The sequence below is a fragment of the Monopterus albus genome, unplaced genomic scaffold (assembly GCF_001952655.1).
Source record: "Monopterus albus unplaced genomic scaffold, M_albus_1.0 scaffold18.1, whole genome shotgun sequence".
NCBI lineage: Eukaryota > Metazoa > Chordata > Actinopteri > Synbranchiformes > Synbranchidae > Monopterus > Monopterus albus.
Window position 1 is genome coordinate 5,975,927 of NW_018127898.1, and position 15,014 is coordinate 5,990,940.

Consider the following 15,014-nt stretch of genomic DNA (forward strand, 5'->3'; position numbering starts at 1 on the left):
CGACAGCAATCCAGAATTACAGTGAAATTCTGCTGTCTCGGTCCATTCTCCCAGCACAGCTCGGACTGATGAAGATAAAAAATACGGGACTGTAACAAATCAACAACAGGGAAAAAATTAGGATACAAATGGTTGACTTGTGTTGATAGTGCACATTGCTAAAAGCAAAGTGGAGTAAACAGATGCCTCAGTTTTATGTTCTTCTCTAAGACTTGTTAGTGGACGTGTTTCATCTTATGGATGGATCTCAAACCAGTGGGACAGATCATAAATACATTAAACACCAAAGACAAATAAACAAATAAATAAATCAGTAATCAAGCATTCATTCTCCTTACAAGTGAGATATCAATAAATATGCACTATTCCAAATAAAACAGTTAATTCATTCATTCATTCATTTTCTACCGCTTAATCCCTGAGCGGGGTCACGGGGGAGGGGCCGGAGCCAATCCCGGCCAGCAATCGGGCGAAGGCGGGGTACACCCTGGACAGGTCGCCAATCCATCGCAGGGCAAACAGTTAATTGGTTTCAAGCTATTTTATTCATAGTTTGACAGTGTGATAGTTACTCTACAGTTCCTGCTCAGTATGGTCACTCAACACACGGCGTGTTTTAGCCAACAGAGATCCAGATTACAGCCTCACCACTGATAACTGCATTCCTGTCAGGTTATAACAGAACTATAGTCCAAAGGCAAACACAATCCAGGAATGACTACCACACTGCTCTTGTTTCCGCTCCTCTGTCACCAGTTAATATTTTACCCACTCAGGTACTCACATCACACTTTGAGGAAGCAGAACAGAAACACACACACACACACACACACACACACACATATTCTCCTCCATTTTGTTACCCTGCTTTTCTCTACATTCAGCCTTCTCTTCCCTGCCGATTGTAGCTCTGTGTGGCTGTATGCATCTGGCTGTCAAATCACACTGTGGTGTGTAAAGAACAATCAGAGGTGATAGCAGCAGCAGAGATGGTTCAAGATGCCCTGTGGCATGGCACGGTGACCAGCAATTCAAGGACTTGTTAACCATTTGAGAAATGGCTCCCTGACACAGACAGGGATGCACTGTATTGACACATCTCATAGCATACAAAGAAAACAGCTCTGAAACAAAGTTTATCTGGATATTCATCATCAAGTTCATCTGACTCCCCCGCAGTACCAACACTATCTGTGCTGTCTGCCAGCTTAGTTAGCTCCTCAGCTGTGTATTGTTGTGAGAAGCATAAGGTTCATTTTCTGTGAAATGTCAGACTGTGAGTGAGTCAACCGTGGCAGGTGCGTGGGATTGGCATATTCTGTAAATTTGTGGTTAACAGTATAATGAGTTATGGAAGGAAATGTGTTGGAGGGGAAACATATTCCAGACAAACAAGACTAGTCGCTTTCACCTGTCTGCACACACACACACACACACCCACACAAACGCACGCACATACAAAAGTCTCCTTCAGAGCCGCAGATTGAGTTTATGATTAAGTGACAGAGGGAGGCTCACAGGCTCTTTGGTGCAAGTTTGCTTAAACATGGGAAAGAGGCTGGTCATAAAAACAAATCCACACGTATTACTACAAAAACCAGGGAGAAGGAGCACAGCCAGCTCGTGATGGATAACACGGTGATTGGAGATCGAGATCTGATGAGGCACTGTGCCTTCTATTAAAAGTGCTGTGCTTGAAGGATCCCCCCTCCCCGCGCATGCTGAAGGGTGATGACTAAAAGAGGAACGTTCAGTCATCCTCCCTCCACACCCTCTCACACGCACTTGTGCACATACACTCAGACACACTGAAAGCGAGTAGAAAGCTGCACTATCATGTCTGCTGACGTTGTGGATGGAGGATCGGGATGTAAAAAGGTCATCTTAATAAAGCGCGCTTAATTTGCTGTTGAAGTACCAATGCAGAAGTGGACAGTCTTGCTTTAAGAAGTGATCCGACTCTCACTCATCTCTCTCTCTCTCTCTCTCTCTCGTTCCAGCTGGGCTACATTGTAATACACACACAAACACGCACGCTCACTCACACGCTCGCTCTGACTCTCTGACACAGACTCTCTACTTAGTGCGGTGGAAAGAGGACTGAGGCTCACACTATCAGCACAGCTTCTCAATGGTGGGACGCAGCCAAGAGCAGACAGAGCAGTCTTTCCACTGGAGCCTTCCGCTGCACGCGTGAGAAGGAGACGACAAGTGAGGGGGGTAAATTAGCTCCCTGTCATCACAACAGAGTTCTACTGACAGAGAGAGAAGAGACACAGACTGAAGGAAGGAGAGGAAAAAAGATCTGCACCTATGTGGCTGATACAGCAGTGACATGAACAGCCTCCCATCCCTCAAATCCTGGCCAGTTTGTGACACTGATCCCTGGTTGCTTTGTTTTTTGGTGAATGTTTGTGCTGCCAAGGATTTCCAAAGGAACTGAGCAGCAGGGAGGAGATACTGAGGAAAAGAACAGCATTTTAGCCCCATATGTGCGGTGTTCTACTTATTTGAGTACTGGAATTTCAGGCGGGAATCCCTGGCTTCAAAGTATGGATGGATTTAAGACCGAGGAGTGAGTCCTGGGCAGGCAGGCAGTGATTCTGACTGAGCTCCTTTCCTTCTGAACACACTGCTCAGGTAGGGGTGTGGGACTTTCAAGGAATGCCTCTGCTGTTTGGGGACAGGGTTAATTTCCTAGGACTGTACGAGCTGTATCCTAGGGATAAAGAAATACTGCGCGTATATGTCTGTGAGACGAGTAAAGATACTATGTCTTGGCTCTTAATGTATTCAAGAAGTGACATGGAAAACTACTATAAACATCCTCTATACTCACACAAGTGTTCTTTTTGCCCGGGGTGTTAGATACATTTCAAACATGTTGTCAATACCTTGAAACACATACTATAAGCGCGTCTAATCCAATGCACAAAGTTCAGATGCCTTATAAAATGGAAGTCGTTCTTATGTTCCCGAAAGGTTCCGTCCTGTTTTGTGACAATCAGACCTACTGTTTCAGGGATTCATCGCTCAAGTTAGTACCACAGAAAAGGAGCAGGCTGCGAGAAACGAAATACGTCTAATTTTGTTAACTCAGTGTTGCAGGCAGGTGCATCAGTAGGATACAGTATGCCGGTGAGTCTGTCTGCTCCTCGACCGCATTTACTGTCTCACGCTGGACTTACCAATTACGCGCAGAGGAACTGCTTTACGCGGCACTATACTGTACAGAGCAAGATATATCATTTTAAAGAGCTTACTTGCCCTGAGAAAATGTAGCTACAACAGTAAGATTCCGGTTCTTTTGTCCCTAAAAGCCTCTTTCCTTTCTTCTGAAGTTCCTTTAAAACAACGTCAGTGTCTGTGCGTTCACCTCCGGTAAAATGCTGCTAGTACAGTAGAACCACGTTTTGTTCTCGGCAATACTGCCTTCCGATCACCGGCAGGTTAGCGGGGAGTCTCTATGCCATATGCAGCCAACTATGCGAGCGCAACCATCCTCTTCAATATGAAACCACAGTGGTGGACATAAACACTGTGAGCGGTTAAAAGAAGAAGAGAAAAACGGACCCATGGGGCTAGTTCACATTTCCACAAAATCCCGGATTATGTTGGATTTCGTGCAGGGGTGAGGATTTACAATGTGCTGTTAATAATTATATGCTCAATTTTCGCTGGATATTAAACACTCTCAATGTCACCGAGGGTACAGACCACAGGGGAAACATTTAGTAGCCTCAGGGCTTTAATTTCAGACGCACATAAAAACACTAGTTGGTCTAGTCTGATCAAAAAAGCAAGCAGTGGCTTTGGTTGTGGCTGGAAACGGCTTACTGGGCCTGCTTCTTCAGGGCACTTTCATCAGGTATTTGAAACATTTCTGACTAAACATTATTTAAATGTGAATTTTCCTTAGTTCATATTGAACAGACTCCCAGGTGCTCAGTCTGCTTCATACTGAAATATGAACAAAAATATTTATCTCAAAACTCATCACCTGGATGATATTTATGAATGCAGCCTACTGTAAATGTGCATTTTGAGAAGCCTAAACACACCAAGCCTCAGTTTGTTTTACACAAGGAGGGGAGATATGGCTTTTCATTTTCCCTCTGTGGTGTCCTGATTGAAGAGAAGCTCTAATAACACCTGGAAAGGAGGAGAGCCTCATTATTCGGTGAGGGGCTAAGGGGCTAAGGCGTGTCTCCATATGCTTGTACTCACCAGCCATTAGGCAGTTGCTGAACAAATCTGCAAGGAGGCTTTGCCTGCATAGAAATGCAGTGTTTTATAAGTCTTTAGAAAATTCAAGTCTTCAGTGCTGTCTTTAATAGTTTTAATGAAGATTGACATATTTAATGTTTATTATAACATTACATTAGTCTGACCAAGAGATTGCAGCGGGTTGTTTTCCTTCTGCATTTTATTTGTTAATTTTGCATGGTACAAGTCCTTTAAGACAGCAACAGGTTTGGACAAGACATATTGACATAAGTTTGTTTTAGACCACCTAACCCTCTGTATCTTTTCATTTCTTGTGTTATTATACCCAAACACATACTGTACCTGTAAATAAATCTCAATAGAACACATATTGGTCTAAGTATTTACATCAGAGTATTTCAGAAGATATGTATTTTTTTTCTTTTTGTTTTTTTGGTTTTGCACTATGAATGGAACACATGGTGTGTGCTGTAAATATGTATGGAAGCGTGTTGTAATACAACGCTGTTCTCCTGCTGTGTGTCCCCTGTTGTCTGCTGTCTTGTGTGCAGACTCGGCCTTACCATGTCCTGGTTGTTGGCCATGTGGATTAGCCTCGGCTTCCTGCTGCTGTGCCAGGCCACACTCTACCAGACCATCCAGCAGCACCACGTGGCCCGGCCCGGTCGAACCGACATTCTCACCCTGGGTATGTCTCTTTGTGTGTGTGTGTCACTTTGTCAGATTTCAACTTGACAGCACAGTGTTAGAGTGTGAGCTGTTGCCCTCTCAATAGGGAAGCAGTTCTCAGCTTTGGCTGTTTAAAAGCAACAGCAAGAAACTGCTGCAGTGTGTCGAAATGATTTGCCAGAGTTCTATACTGTAGTGAGATGATTCACCATGCTCGCAGCCATACAGTTGGAGCACAGGGGAAGACTACTAATTGTGCTTCTAATCGCATGTTATGTACTTACACTGAAATCTATCTACTGTGTGTTTAAGTATTTTGCACTGGTTACTGAGGAAATATAGTGGAAGTGGAGTAGTTCTTTGGCACTGCTGCATGCGATTGTTTAAGTCTGAACACTGAAGACCTGTTAGACAAAGAGCATCTTCAAACATTCTTGAGTTATTTGGAGTGAAGCCACTGTGTGCAGTGAGGAATTCTTGACTACTGTACCCTGAATCTTGCTAGCAGATTGTTACAAGCAGGACAGGCTGTAGGCAGAAATCCCGATTATTGTGCTGGTATAAGGGAGCTTTGATCTCAGTAGCTTAGATGGAAAAGACATCTTCCATCTTTTGCACAGAAAATGTTTGACAGTTAAATCTGACACAGCAAGGTCAAAAGTGGAGGGTAGGTGCCAAGATAATTGTTTGATTATGGAAACGCTTATGAGCATTGCTTATGGTATATATGGGAGTGTTACAGTGGAGGCAATAGTTTTTTAGAGCAAAGCAAAGGCTTCCTTTAAGCTTTTAGCAATGAATGAGTGCATGCTGAACCCTTGTGCAGAGTGGGGCTGTCTCTGGAAGCCAAGCGGCTGTTAAACATTGATAATATCTTCTGCTTGGTACTGTTTGGGTGTGTTGCATTGCCAAGCAAAAAGACAGCAAGTGAAGCACAGCAAGAGGAAAAAAAATCCAGCATTGAATTCTCCATACTTGTGTTGAACATCGGTGACTTTAAGCAGCATGTCGGAGAATTGGCTTACTTTTGCTGTGGAACAGCTGACACATGAAAATCCCAGCAAAGATAGAGAGAAAGTTCTCAGAGTATCCTGGTCCCATTAATTGGAACAAGAGGGTAAAGGCTGAGTGACAGAGAGCTTGGAATGAATTTTTAAAGGCTGGCTTCCAGCTTTACTGTTGTTTTTTCTTTTTTCTTTTTTTGACTGGCTGGCGAGTCGAGCTTGGTGCCAGCGATGTACAAGGAAGTGCAAGGCTCAGTAAGTGTCTTTTGAATAATGCAGTAATCCCAAAGGGGAAGAAGTTGGAAAAAAATAGCACTCCCCACACCCCTGACCCCAAAACTACCACCGCTGGCGTAGCTCTAGAAGAATCATCCAGCAAAAATATGGTGTTGGCTGAGAGTACTCTGGAAGGTTTCTCATCACACACTTCCTGCATACAACACTAAGCAGGGTATGGACATGTGCATGCTTGCATATTCACACACCATTTTGTCACTAAGGCCATTATGGTGTGACATTTTCATGGGACCTCTGAGGATAGTGGAGCTGTGCAGAGGACAAATCAAGTCTGTGAGGATGCAGGAGATGAATGATAAACACACACACTCTGTTAATTTGATCGTCTAAAGTCTCAGATTTCATTTATGCTATTGGACTGATTTAAGATGGGCTATTCAATTTTAGATAACGTTACTGAGAGATAATCAAAAGAGAGATGTTATTCAATATAACAGCATTCACACTGAGTGTGTTACAGTGTTATTTTAGCACACGTACTTTCTGGAAAACTTAAAATTAAACAAACTGTGATGTATGACAGCCATAATTGGTGCTGGCAATCATAATCTGAGGATATGTTAAGATATTTTACCATCCTAATCAGCAGACGTCCCAGGGATGATGGTCTATTGCATCTATGCACTCAGAGAAAACATTTTTTCCTGCTGCTCAGCAACTGTACAATTTACTACTGTATACATCATGTTTTTTTTAAGGGGATTAAGCTTACATCAATCTTATTCAACTGTGGAGTGGTGTTAACCGATATAACCAGAGCAGCTCTCTCAGAACTGAAATGCTATGATAAATATTTGAATTAAAATTGATTTTATAATTTGAGAAGCTCTCTGGTTTCATTGAGGCCAGAGCCTCAGATATAAATAGATACAGAACGGCGCTGTAGGACGTGGAGAGAAAAAGATGACTTGCCTTGAACAATCCATTGGCTTTCATGCTTTGCTGTATTCCCTAATCAAATAATGCTTCTGTTTCTGAACTTAATTTGTTGCCATTACATCAATTACTCCAAGTTATAAAATGTTTGTAAAGCGTGTGAAATAAAGGATTTAAATTTTCTTTTGGCCTTTAAAAATGAATAGAAACAGGGTTTTATCTTAGACTTCATTGATTCATTCCTCCAGTGCTGAGATTACTGATTCATTATCTTTAAAAAGTCCTGATGACAAGTTACTAGGTGAACACTATGCTGTTGTATTGTTATCTGGACAGTCATAAAGTAAGTCTTGAAGGGAAATGGGGGTTTGGCATTTTGTAAGAAATCATTTCCTGAAATAATTTTATGTGGATCTTGGCATGCAGCCCGGCCAACTGAGTGGTACAACACTCACAAACCATCCCTCATGGATGAAGGCACACAGACAGGCTCCACAGCCTGCATGGGTGTCAGAGGAAGAGAAGTGAAGGTCATGTTGAGCTAGGTACAGATGTAATCCTCCAGCCTGGTGAAGCATCAAACGATGTTTGAGAAATCAGCTTATCTGGGTCCTGCCACAGTGAACTGCTAGTGCAAACCAAAAAAAAAAAAGCCCCAAAAAACAAGAGTGACTGTGGAAATAAAGTTTCAAGATTGCATATACTTATTTTTTTCAAATGTTTCCCTGACAAATTGGCATAGTCACCGCTGAGGTGGAGATTGAGTAACGAGTTGCCTTCCTGCTCCACTGCTTTGTCACCTGCTCAGGAAGCGACACCACTCTCCCATGAGCCTCTGCTTCACTCAGCCTCCCCTGCATCCTGCTTGTCCGGATCAAGATTGATGGTGGCCTGATTCTGGGCAGCCAATTCTGGTCTCTCAAGAAATAATCCACTACATTGACAGATGAGCTGAGTGTGACGTGACACACACACACCAGGCTTTGCACTCTCCACACCTGCCAACACAGTGAGCAGACGTGCTCACTGCCAGGACTGCTGCTGCACAAACCAGGCCGCTCTTGACAGCGCATTGTATTAGAGTCCCTCACAAGTCAGTAGAGGTGTAACCGGTTTACAGTGTCAGTGCACTGTTGGCAGAAGTTACAGTAGATTTGGTGCCTTCCACTGTTAGAATTAAAAAGTTCCCTAATGTGACGTCTGCTCCATTTAGTACAGTATAATCATTAAGTTAGGCTTTGCAGGTGTTGTATTTGTTTAGCCTGATTCAGCCAAAGTATGCCCACAGTTGTCTGACCATAAATTACCAGTACCCAGAGGGCCAATCTGAATACAGCAGCACTTTAGCTGCTGTTTTGGTTTTTCTGTGACACTTACAGGACAGTTTTAGAGTTTCATTACAGAACAGCATGATTTCTGTTCCAGGTACAGCTGTAAAATGGGAGCCTGTTACACTCTGATGGCAGTTGCTGACATTTTGTTTGACCATTTTTGGGCATGATAAAATGCAGTACAGTGTACATGTGCACTGATACAGAACTCTACTGCCCACATTATTAAACTACTTATTATGTAAGTTACCCACTGAAATGAAATGTGATTAAACTGTCACTGACTGCCATGGGTGTGTTGATTTTGCATGCAAAATGATGCACTCGACGACTTGGAAATGGAATAGCCAAAAAAGGCTGATGCTGCTGTTATGTTTTTGTCCTTTGAGCTGAAATGGGGTCTAATCACAGGTGACTGGAAGGCATTTTATGAACTCATCGCTCTTTGTGCCATAATGGTCCCTCAGTGTAGAAAATGCTTTGAGATCTAGGAAAACTTTCTTGAATGAGTTAGGATGTGTCATATGGTCAAACAAGAGCAACAGTGTGATAATAAACAAGGATGTGGTTGGCAAATTAAAAAGTGCAAAAACACAACCTGTCAAAATACTGAAGGGCTGAATTTTAGCTGAAGCTCAAGTATCGAAACTTTAGGAGCTAAGCATTTGGATTCTGTTGGAAGGGGAATATGTGACTTGAACTTGATTTAGGATAGCTGTCTTTTGGTAAATGAGGACAGGGTGCTAGCCTGGAAGCCATATATAAAGACAGTATGAATAAATGTATTTACTTTGCTTAATTTCTATTGCCGAGCGGATGGCTGCTCCAGAAGATTGATGATTTTCTCTGGTGGTTTTTGCAAATGTTAAGAAATTAGCCTAACTGGCTCACAAACAGAGTCCACACAGAGTCTTCAACTTGGAACTTATTTCCATAGTTCTCAGATACCTTGTAGGTCCTAGCTATTTCCTTTCAACACAGGGTCTGATAAATGTGTATGTTTTGGTCACATGGCTTCTGTACTTGTTTAGCTTTACAGCAAATTAAATATAGGTCATTAAAAACTGGTGTGGTGTCTCAGTTTTAACAGGTTACTGTTTAATCAACAGGATATAAACATACAGTCATATGTTAAAATAGCCCTGAAAAGCAGACAAAAACAAAACATCACTATTTGCACAGTTTTACAATGTGATTAAAACATGAACTGATGAAGTGATCTGGTCTCAGCCTAAATCACAGGTAAATTGGTTGCTTCCAGCTGTAAAAGTGTTAACATGTTATTGGCAAATCAGTTGAATGTGTTAACAATGGTTTAAATATGTTAACACGTCATAAATAAGGGTGTTAAAGTGCTGACAAACATGCACATGCCAGCTGCGCCCAATGGTTTACCTTCACGCAGCCTAATTAGAGCAGGAACTGATAGTGAAGGAAAATATAATTAAACCCTCAAATTTATGACGTCACATATTTTGTATAGTGGATGAAGGGGAACTGTTTGATCTGGCTGGCAGGGGAAATCCAGCAACATGCAGTATAAGCTACATGCAAGTGACAACACACTAACACACCCAAATCATTACCGCCCAAGGCTGTGGAATAGCCTTTTATACTGTAAGGCTGTAGGAGCTGTGCTGTTTTACTTGACCAAATATTCGCTTGTGTGTGTGTTATGTAGAACCACCTCCTTTAAGACATATAATGATAGGATGAAGAAAATCATGAGAACTACAGATGTTCTCTTTTTTTGCCAACAGAGGAACTCATATTCTTTAATCTGCCTCCACATGGGATTATAATTGCAATGAAAACCGTGGGCTTCGGTGGACAGCCCGTCTGCACTGTGATCCTCTCTGTCTCTCTGTCACACAGCATGCCCTTCAAGGTAATGAAGGCAACCTTTCTAAAAACTAGGCAATAACTGTCTGACCATTTAGGTGCCGAGCAGCACTCTCTTGGTGGTTGGCCGCTCCCCCAGCCCTCCATCCTCTTGTCCCTCCCTCCATCTCCTTGTCTTTTTCAGCCCCTCAGACAATTTGTCATGGATCAGATGAGACAATTTGTCATGGATTAATGCACTTAAATGTCTGTGTGATAGTGGAAGCAGTCACTGGAAAAGCTTAGGAATCCTATTACACTGCTTTTTATGGCCGGGGAGAGGGGAGGCAGGAGTGAAGGTTGAATTGGCAGCTTCTGCGGCCTGTGTGCCATTTCTTGACTTTTTCCTCCACACATAATCGGGTATTTACTGAGAGATGAGCTCCACTGATGTGTTTAAACTGAAAACAGTAGACCAAAAGTTGTATGTTCATTCTCCATTCACCACTTGCTCCATATGTTGCAGTTTAATTGACTATCAATTGACTTCACTAAGCCCTGCCAGCTTGGTGATCACTGGTAGGCCTGTCGCACATCTGTTCTTTCATGGCACACAAGCATTGTACAGTGGTAAGAGCGACAGAAGTGCAGCTTCAAATTTGTAGTAGTTTTTGAGTTAATGGGTCCTTGCTTTCACATAGAAGTACTGTAAAGACATGTAGGCTTTTTATTTCTAGCTGACAATCTCTAGATTTTCTCAGCTGGGATGACTGAATCCTATCACTAGCTGGTTAGTGAGCTGTAGCTAGCCTTCACACGATAATGCTAAAGGTAAAACTTAGTCAGTTGGTTGACAGCTTTGTCTACAGCTACAGTAGCTCAAATGTTTCCAGTCATTTTAAAAAAGAATCTTTAAAGAATTAAATGTACCTAAACTCCCAACCAAAGGATGTATCAGTCCTGAATAAAATGAATGAATTCATTAAGTTATTATTACAAAATATTAGCTCGTGACATTGTTGCCTTTGGAACTAGTGCTATGTTACTATTGCATTTACTATTGCATAGTACAGTATACATGCATAGGGAGTTCTGGCCTGTTCTGGTCAGTTCAAATAATAAAAAAATGACTTTTGGATGTTCTAAAAAAAAAAAGCTTTATGTTTTTATAAATACCTGTAATCTACCTGTAAAATGCAGGACATTACTTTTTTGTGTTAAGTAGCCTGAAACTGTCTATGTTTAAGTTTGTTTATAACCGATTCGTGGCGCTAACATGCCATAAACGTGTGGTGATGCATAATGAACAGCAGTGGCTCATGTGCTACCTACATGTACTGTACTGTACAGTGTGTGCTGAATGTGTGTTACTGCTGTTAGGCTGCAAGATAGACAGCTGGGCAGGTTAACATTTACATCTTAGGTTAACAGACAGGCACACTGGTTTCATTCATTCTCTATACTTGTGATCTCATGGTTTTGGGTCTGTAAAGACTAAAAAGCGACGCTGCCATCCAAACTATTTAGATACAGATTAATTCTACTGTTAAAAAACAGATTATCTATGTTTTTCTCACCGCTTCATTTTCTGTCTCGGCAAACAAATTCTGATTTGCCCATGGCAACGTGGCTGTATCATTTAGTAGTTATTTAGCTGTCTTTCTCATCACAGGCCTTTTGAGTGAATGTAGTTTGGCAGATTTTCTAACCCCTCAGGTGAGATTAGATGGCACCAGATTAGATCCTAGTCTTGTCTGATGTTAGGTAATTGTGTCAGGCAGAGTGTACAGGTGCTATTTAACACAGGTGGCTCATTCCCCCAATTATCTTCAATAAACTGAGGAGTATGAGAATAGACAAACCAGTCGCACAGCGCAAAGTGTGTTCAAACAACCCAGCTGTCCAGAAGTACCTTGAGATACATGTCTCACAGAAGGACTATTTTCATGTATTTTAAATTGTCCTCTATGTGTGCTTTCTTCTGTCAGATTTTATTTATTCCAGCTCCCTGCAGCATATCCATTTTACTTATACAAACAGAGCAGGAGAAGGTTACTGTATCATAGATCATTACCATCTTTATTCATACAGTATCTTGCAGCTTCGTGTCTCAGTGAAATAGCTTACTTATGTTAATGGAGCAGAGAGATGCACTGCCAGGTAATTGTGATGTAGCAGAGCTACCTCGTGGCATCATCTGAAACCTCTGCGGGAGACAAATGCTACCCACTGAGTATTTAGTTTTCAGAGGACTGACTTTGCCCCCGCAACTCAATTACCCAAATTAGGTTGTCTTAACCTTACTTTCTAAATTGTTTCACTTTCATTTTTTATTTTTTTCACAGTCACTTTTTGTAAGACACTGCAGTGCAAAACATGAATAATTTCAAGCATGGATTTTGGATAACAAATGAAAAAATGTGAAGAGACAGTCAACATAATCCAAAGAAAACTAACATGTTGACCACCACTGTATTTGCCAGAGTGTCAGGAGCAAGTGAATATTTTACCCAGGTTTCTCTTTTTTTCTGGCTTCACTTGATGCAGATACAGTAGAATGACTGATCCTGAATTTAAGCTTTTACCTCTGGTCTAAATAGATCAGTTCCTTGTTCACTGAGTTTAACCTCTGAAATAAATATGTGTGTGTCATGTTACCCCTCTAAACATACACACATCTCACCTACATTCACTAAATGCAAGAAAACCACTTCATCTTTACACCTTCCGTGGCTCAGAATTGTTGTTGCACTCTCAATAACATGAAATTTGAGATGCATATATTCAATTTGTTGCCAAGGTGACTTGCTTTCTCAGTTGGGCCCAGTAAATCATTCATTTGAGCCCTGACAGGGAACAAAAATGGATTATGGGGTTTGGAATTATGGAAACAGAGATCCTCTCGCTTGAATATGTCCCCAGTTGTCAAACATATGATTGAACATCTGTCTAAATTTTCCACCCAGGGTGCTCTGTCAGCATTAGCCAGGGTCTATTTGTCTTGTCTGATGTGTCTGGATTCATCTACTGTATGTGTCTGCACTGTATTGTCTTGTCACAGGTTTATCTGACAGCAGATGCTCTAATAATGGAAGTTAGGTTGCGATGTCACAGTTTACTGTTCATCACTGCTATATAGCATATGGCGCACGAGATGGGTACAGCCACATGCTGGAATAAATAGAAAGAATATCTTATTTTAATCTGCATCAGCCACCATGCTGTTGTTTTCACACTACTGTGTAGATTGTATTAAATGTGCCAGTCACTTGCACAGTACTGTTGACAAACTGTTGAAAATGTAGGAAGACAAATTAGTATCCAGCAGCGCTGCAGTGTGTCTTCATTTCCCAAAGTATTTCTAGCTCATATCAGGTTCAGTGGACATACTGTAGCTCACTGCCGTCATACCTTCCCGCTCGGTGTCTGTTGGCCAGGAAAGTGAGAGAATGAAGAATGAGGTGACACCTGCATGTGTCTATCTGTAGCCTAATGACCCAGAGGAGCCTTCTCTCTCACACAGTCTCTCTCCTCACTTCTATGATCTTTGTCTTTGACGTTCTCCAGACATTTCGTTTGCCTATTAGCTGTGCAGTTCATCTGTCCCAGCTCTGATTCCAGTCCTGTTCTTACAGACTCTATAGCTCAGTTTCCTCGGTTCCATTGCTGACAAAATTCATGTTAAACTTCAGTTATCTTGGGAAACTGAGCAAAACTGGCAGTGTGTATTTTTAAGGAAGTATTATTTAGAACCCAGGCAGGCTGTGTAAGATTTTCTTTTCCTCCTCTCACATCCCAGAGGTTTAAGTGGCTTGAGCTACCAAGCTTTCCAACAAAAATACTTATGGACCTACTTTCTTTAAGTTGTGTGAGATGGGTTTAAATGAGGATTAATGCCTGCTGTATGGAACTTGCTCAACCTTTTCCTCAAAGACATCAGTGAAAATATGAGGATGGCCTACATTTATACAAAATAAGAATGTTACTGGATCTGAGCCTATATAAATAAATACCGTTCCATGTGCTGTCTTTGATCATAACATATTTTCCCTCATCCTTGTGGGTTTCTGCTCTCTCCGAGGCATAAACTGCAAGGCACATGTGCATGACGAGCAAATAAAGACATTGTTTTACAGCTGAACTTTGACATTTGTAGAACAGTCAGGCTAAGTAAAGGTGCAAAACACTTCCGTCCATTGCACTAACAAAAGGCAAGCAAGGGACCAACATCTGACCCAAAAGCAAACTGTGCAGATTAGTGCATACTATTTATATTATAGACAGAATATAAAGTGGACTGTAATAATGCTGTCAGCTTTACCTTATGTATAAAAACTGTAAAAATACTACCTGTGAACCAAAGATGGAATCAGCTATTTAATTAGCCAGCTAGCCAGTGGACTATATCTATTGCATATATATTGACTTAATGCTAACATTAGCTAAGTTAGATAAGCTAATTAACATAACTGAGTAATCTTAAATTTAAGGAAACATTGTGTGACCACATAGTTTGAGGCTCTTATTAGTGTAACTCCTCAATAACAAGCACAGTAGAACTGAATGTGTGGAAAAAGTTACGGTTTATGTTGTAAACAGAAGCTCTGAAAGTCCAACTCAGGAGGTGCAGAGAGCAGCAGGCAAGCAAACTGTCAATCACACCTGTCAATCAGTGCCCACACAGCAGACACCAAAGCATTTTATAGGACCTAAAACTATATTAATGGAGCAAAAATGTTAGAATTTACCACCAATACACTTACAACTGAGACAATGATGTCTCCTGGGT

The 15,014-nt window shown here is 41.5% G+C and overlaps 1 protein-coding gene across 6 annotated transcripts in view; it reads left to right on the forward strand.

Annotated features, from left to right (window-relative positions):
- The first annotated feature begins 1,793 nt into the window (after positions 1-1,793).
- Positions 1,794-15,014, forward strand: part of tafa1b (TAFA chemokine like family member 1b) — a 121,703-nt gene continuing 108,482 nt past the window's right edge. For 2 of the 6 annotated variants that reach the window (XM_020593230.1, XM_020593231.1), the window contains exons 1-2: positions 3,325-3,631; positions 4,779-4,915. In XM_020593230.1, the coding sequence (XP_020448886.1) occupies positions 3,576-3,631; positions 4,779-4,915 (193 nt within the window). In that variant the 5' untranslated portion in view covers positions 3,325-3,575. Of the gene's footprint in view, positions 2,641-3,324; positions 3,632-4,778; positions 4,916-15,014 lie in introns of those variants that run through there. The other 4 variants (XM_020593236.1, XM_020593234.1, XM_020593232.1 and 1 more) reach the window with 3 other exon arrangements.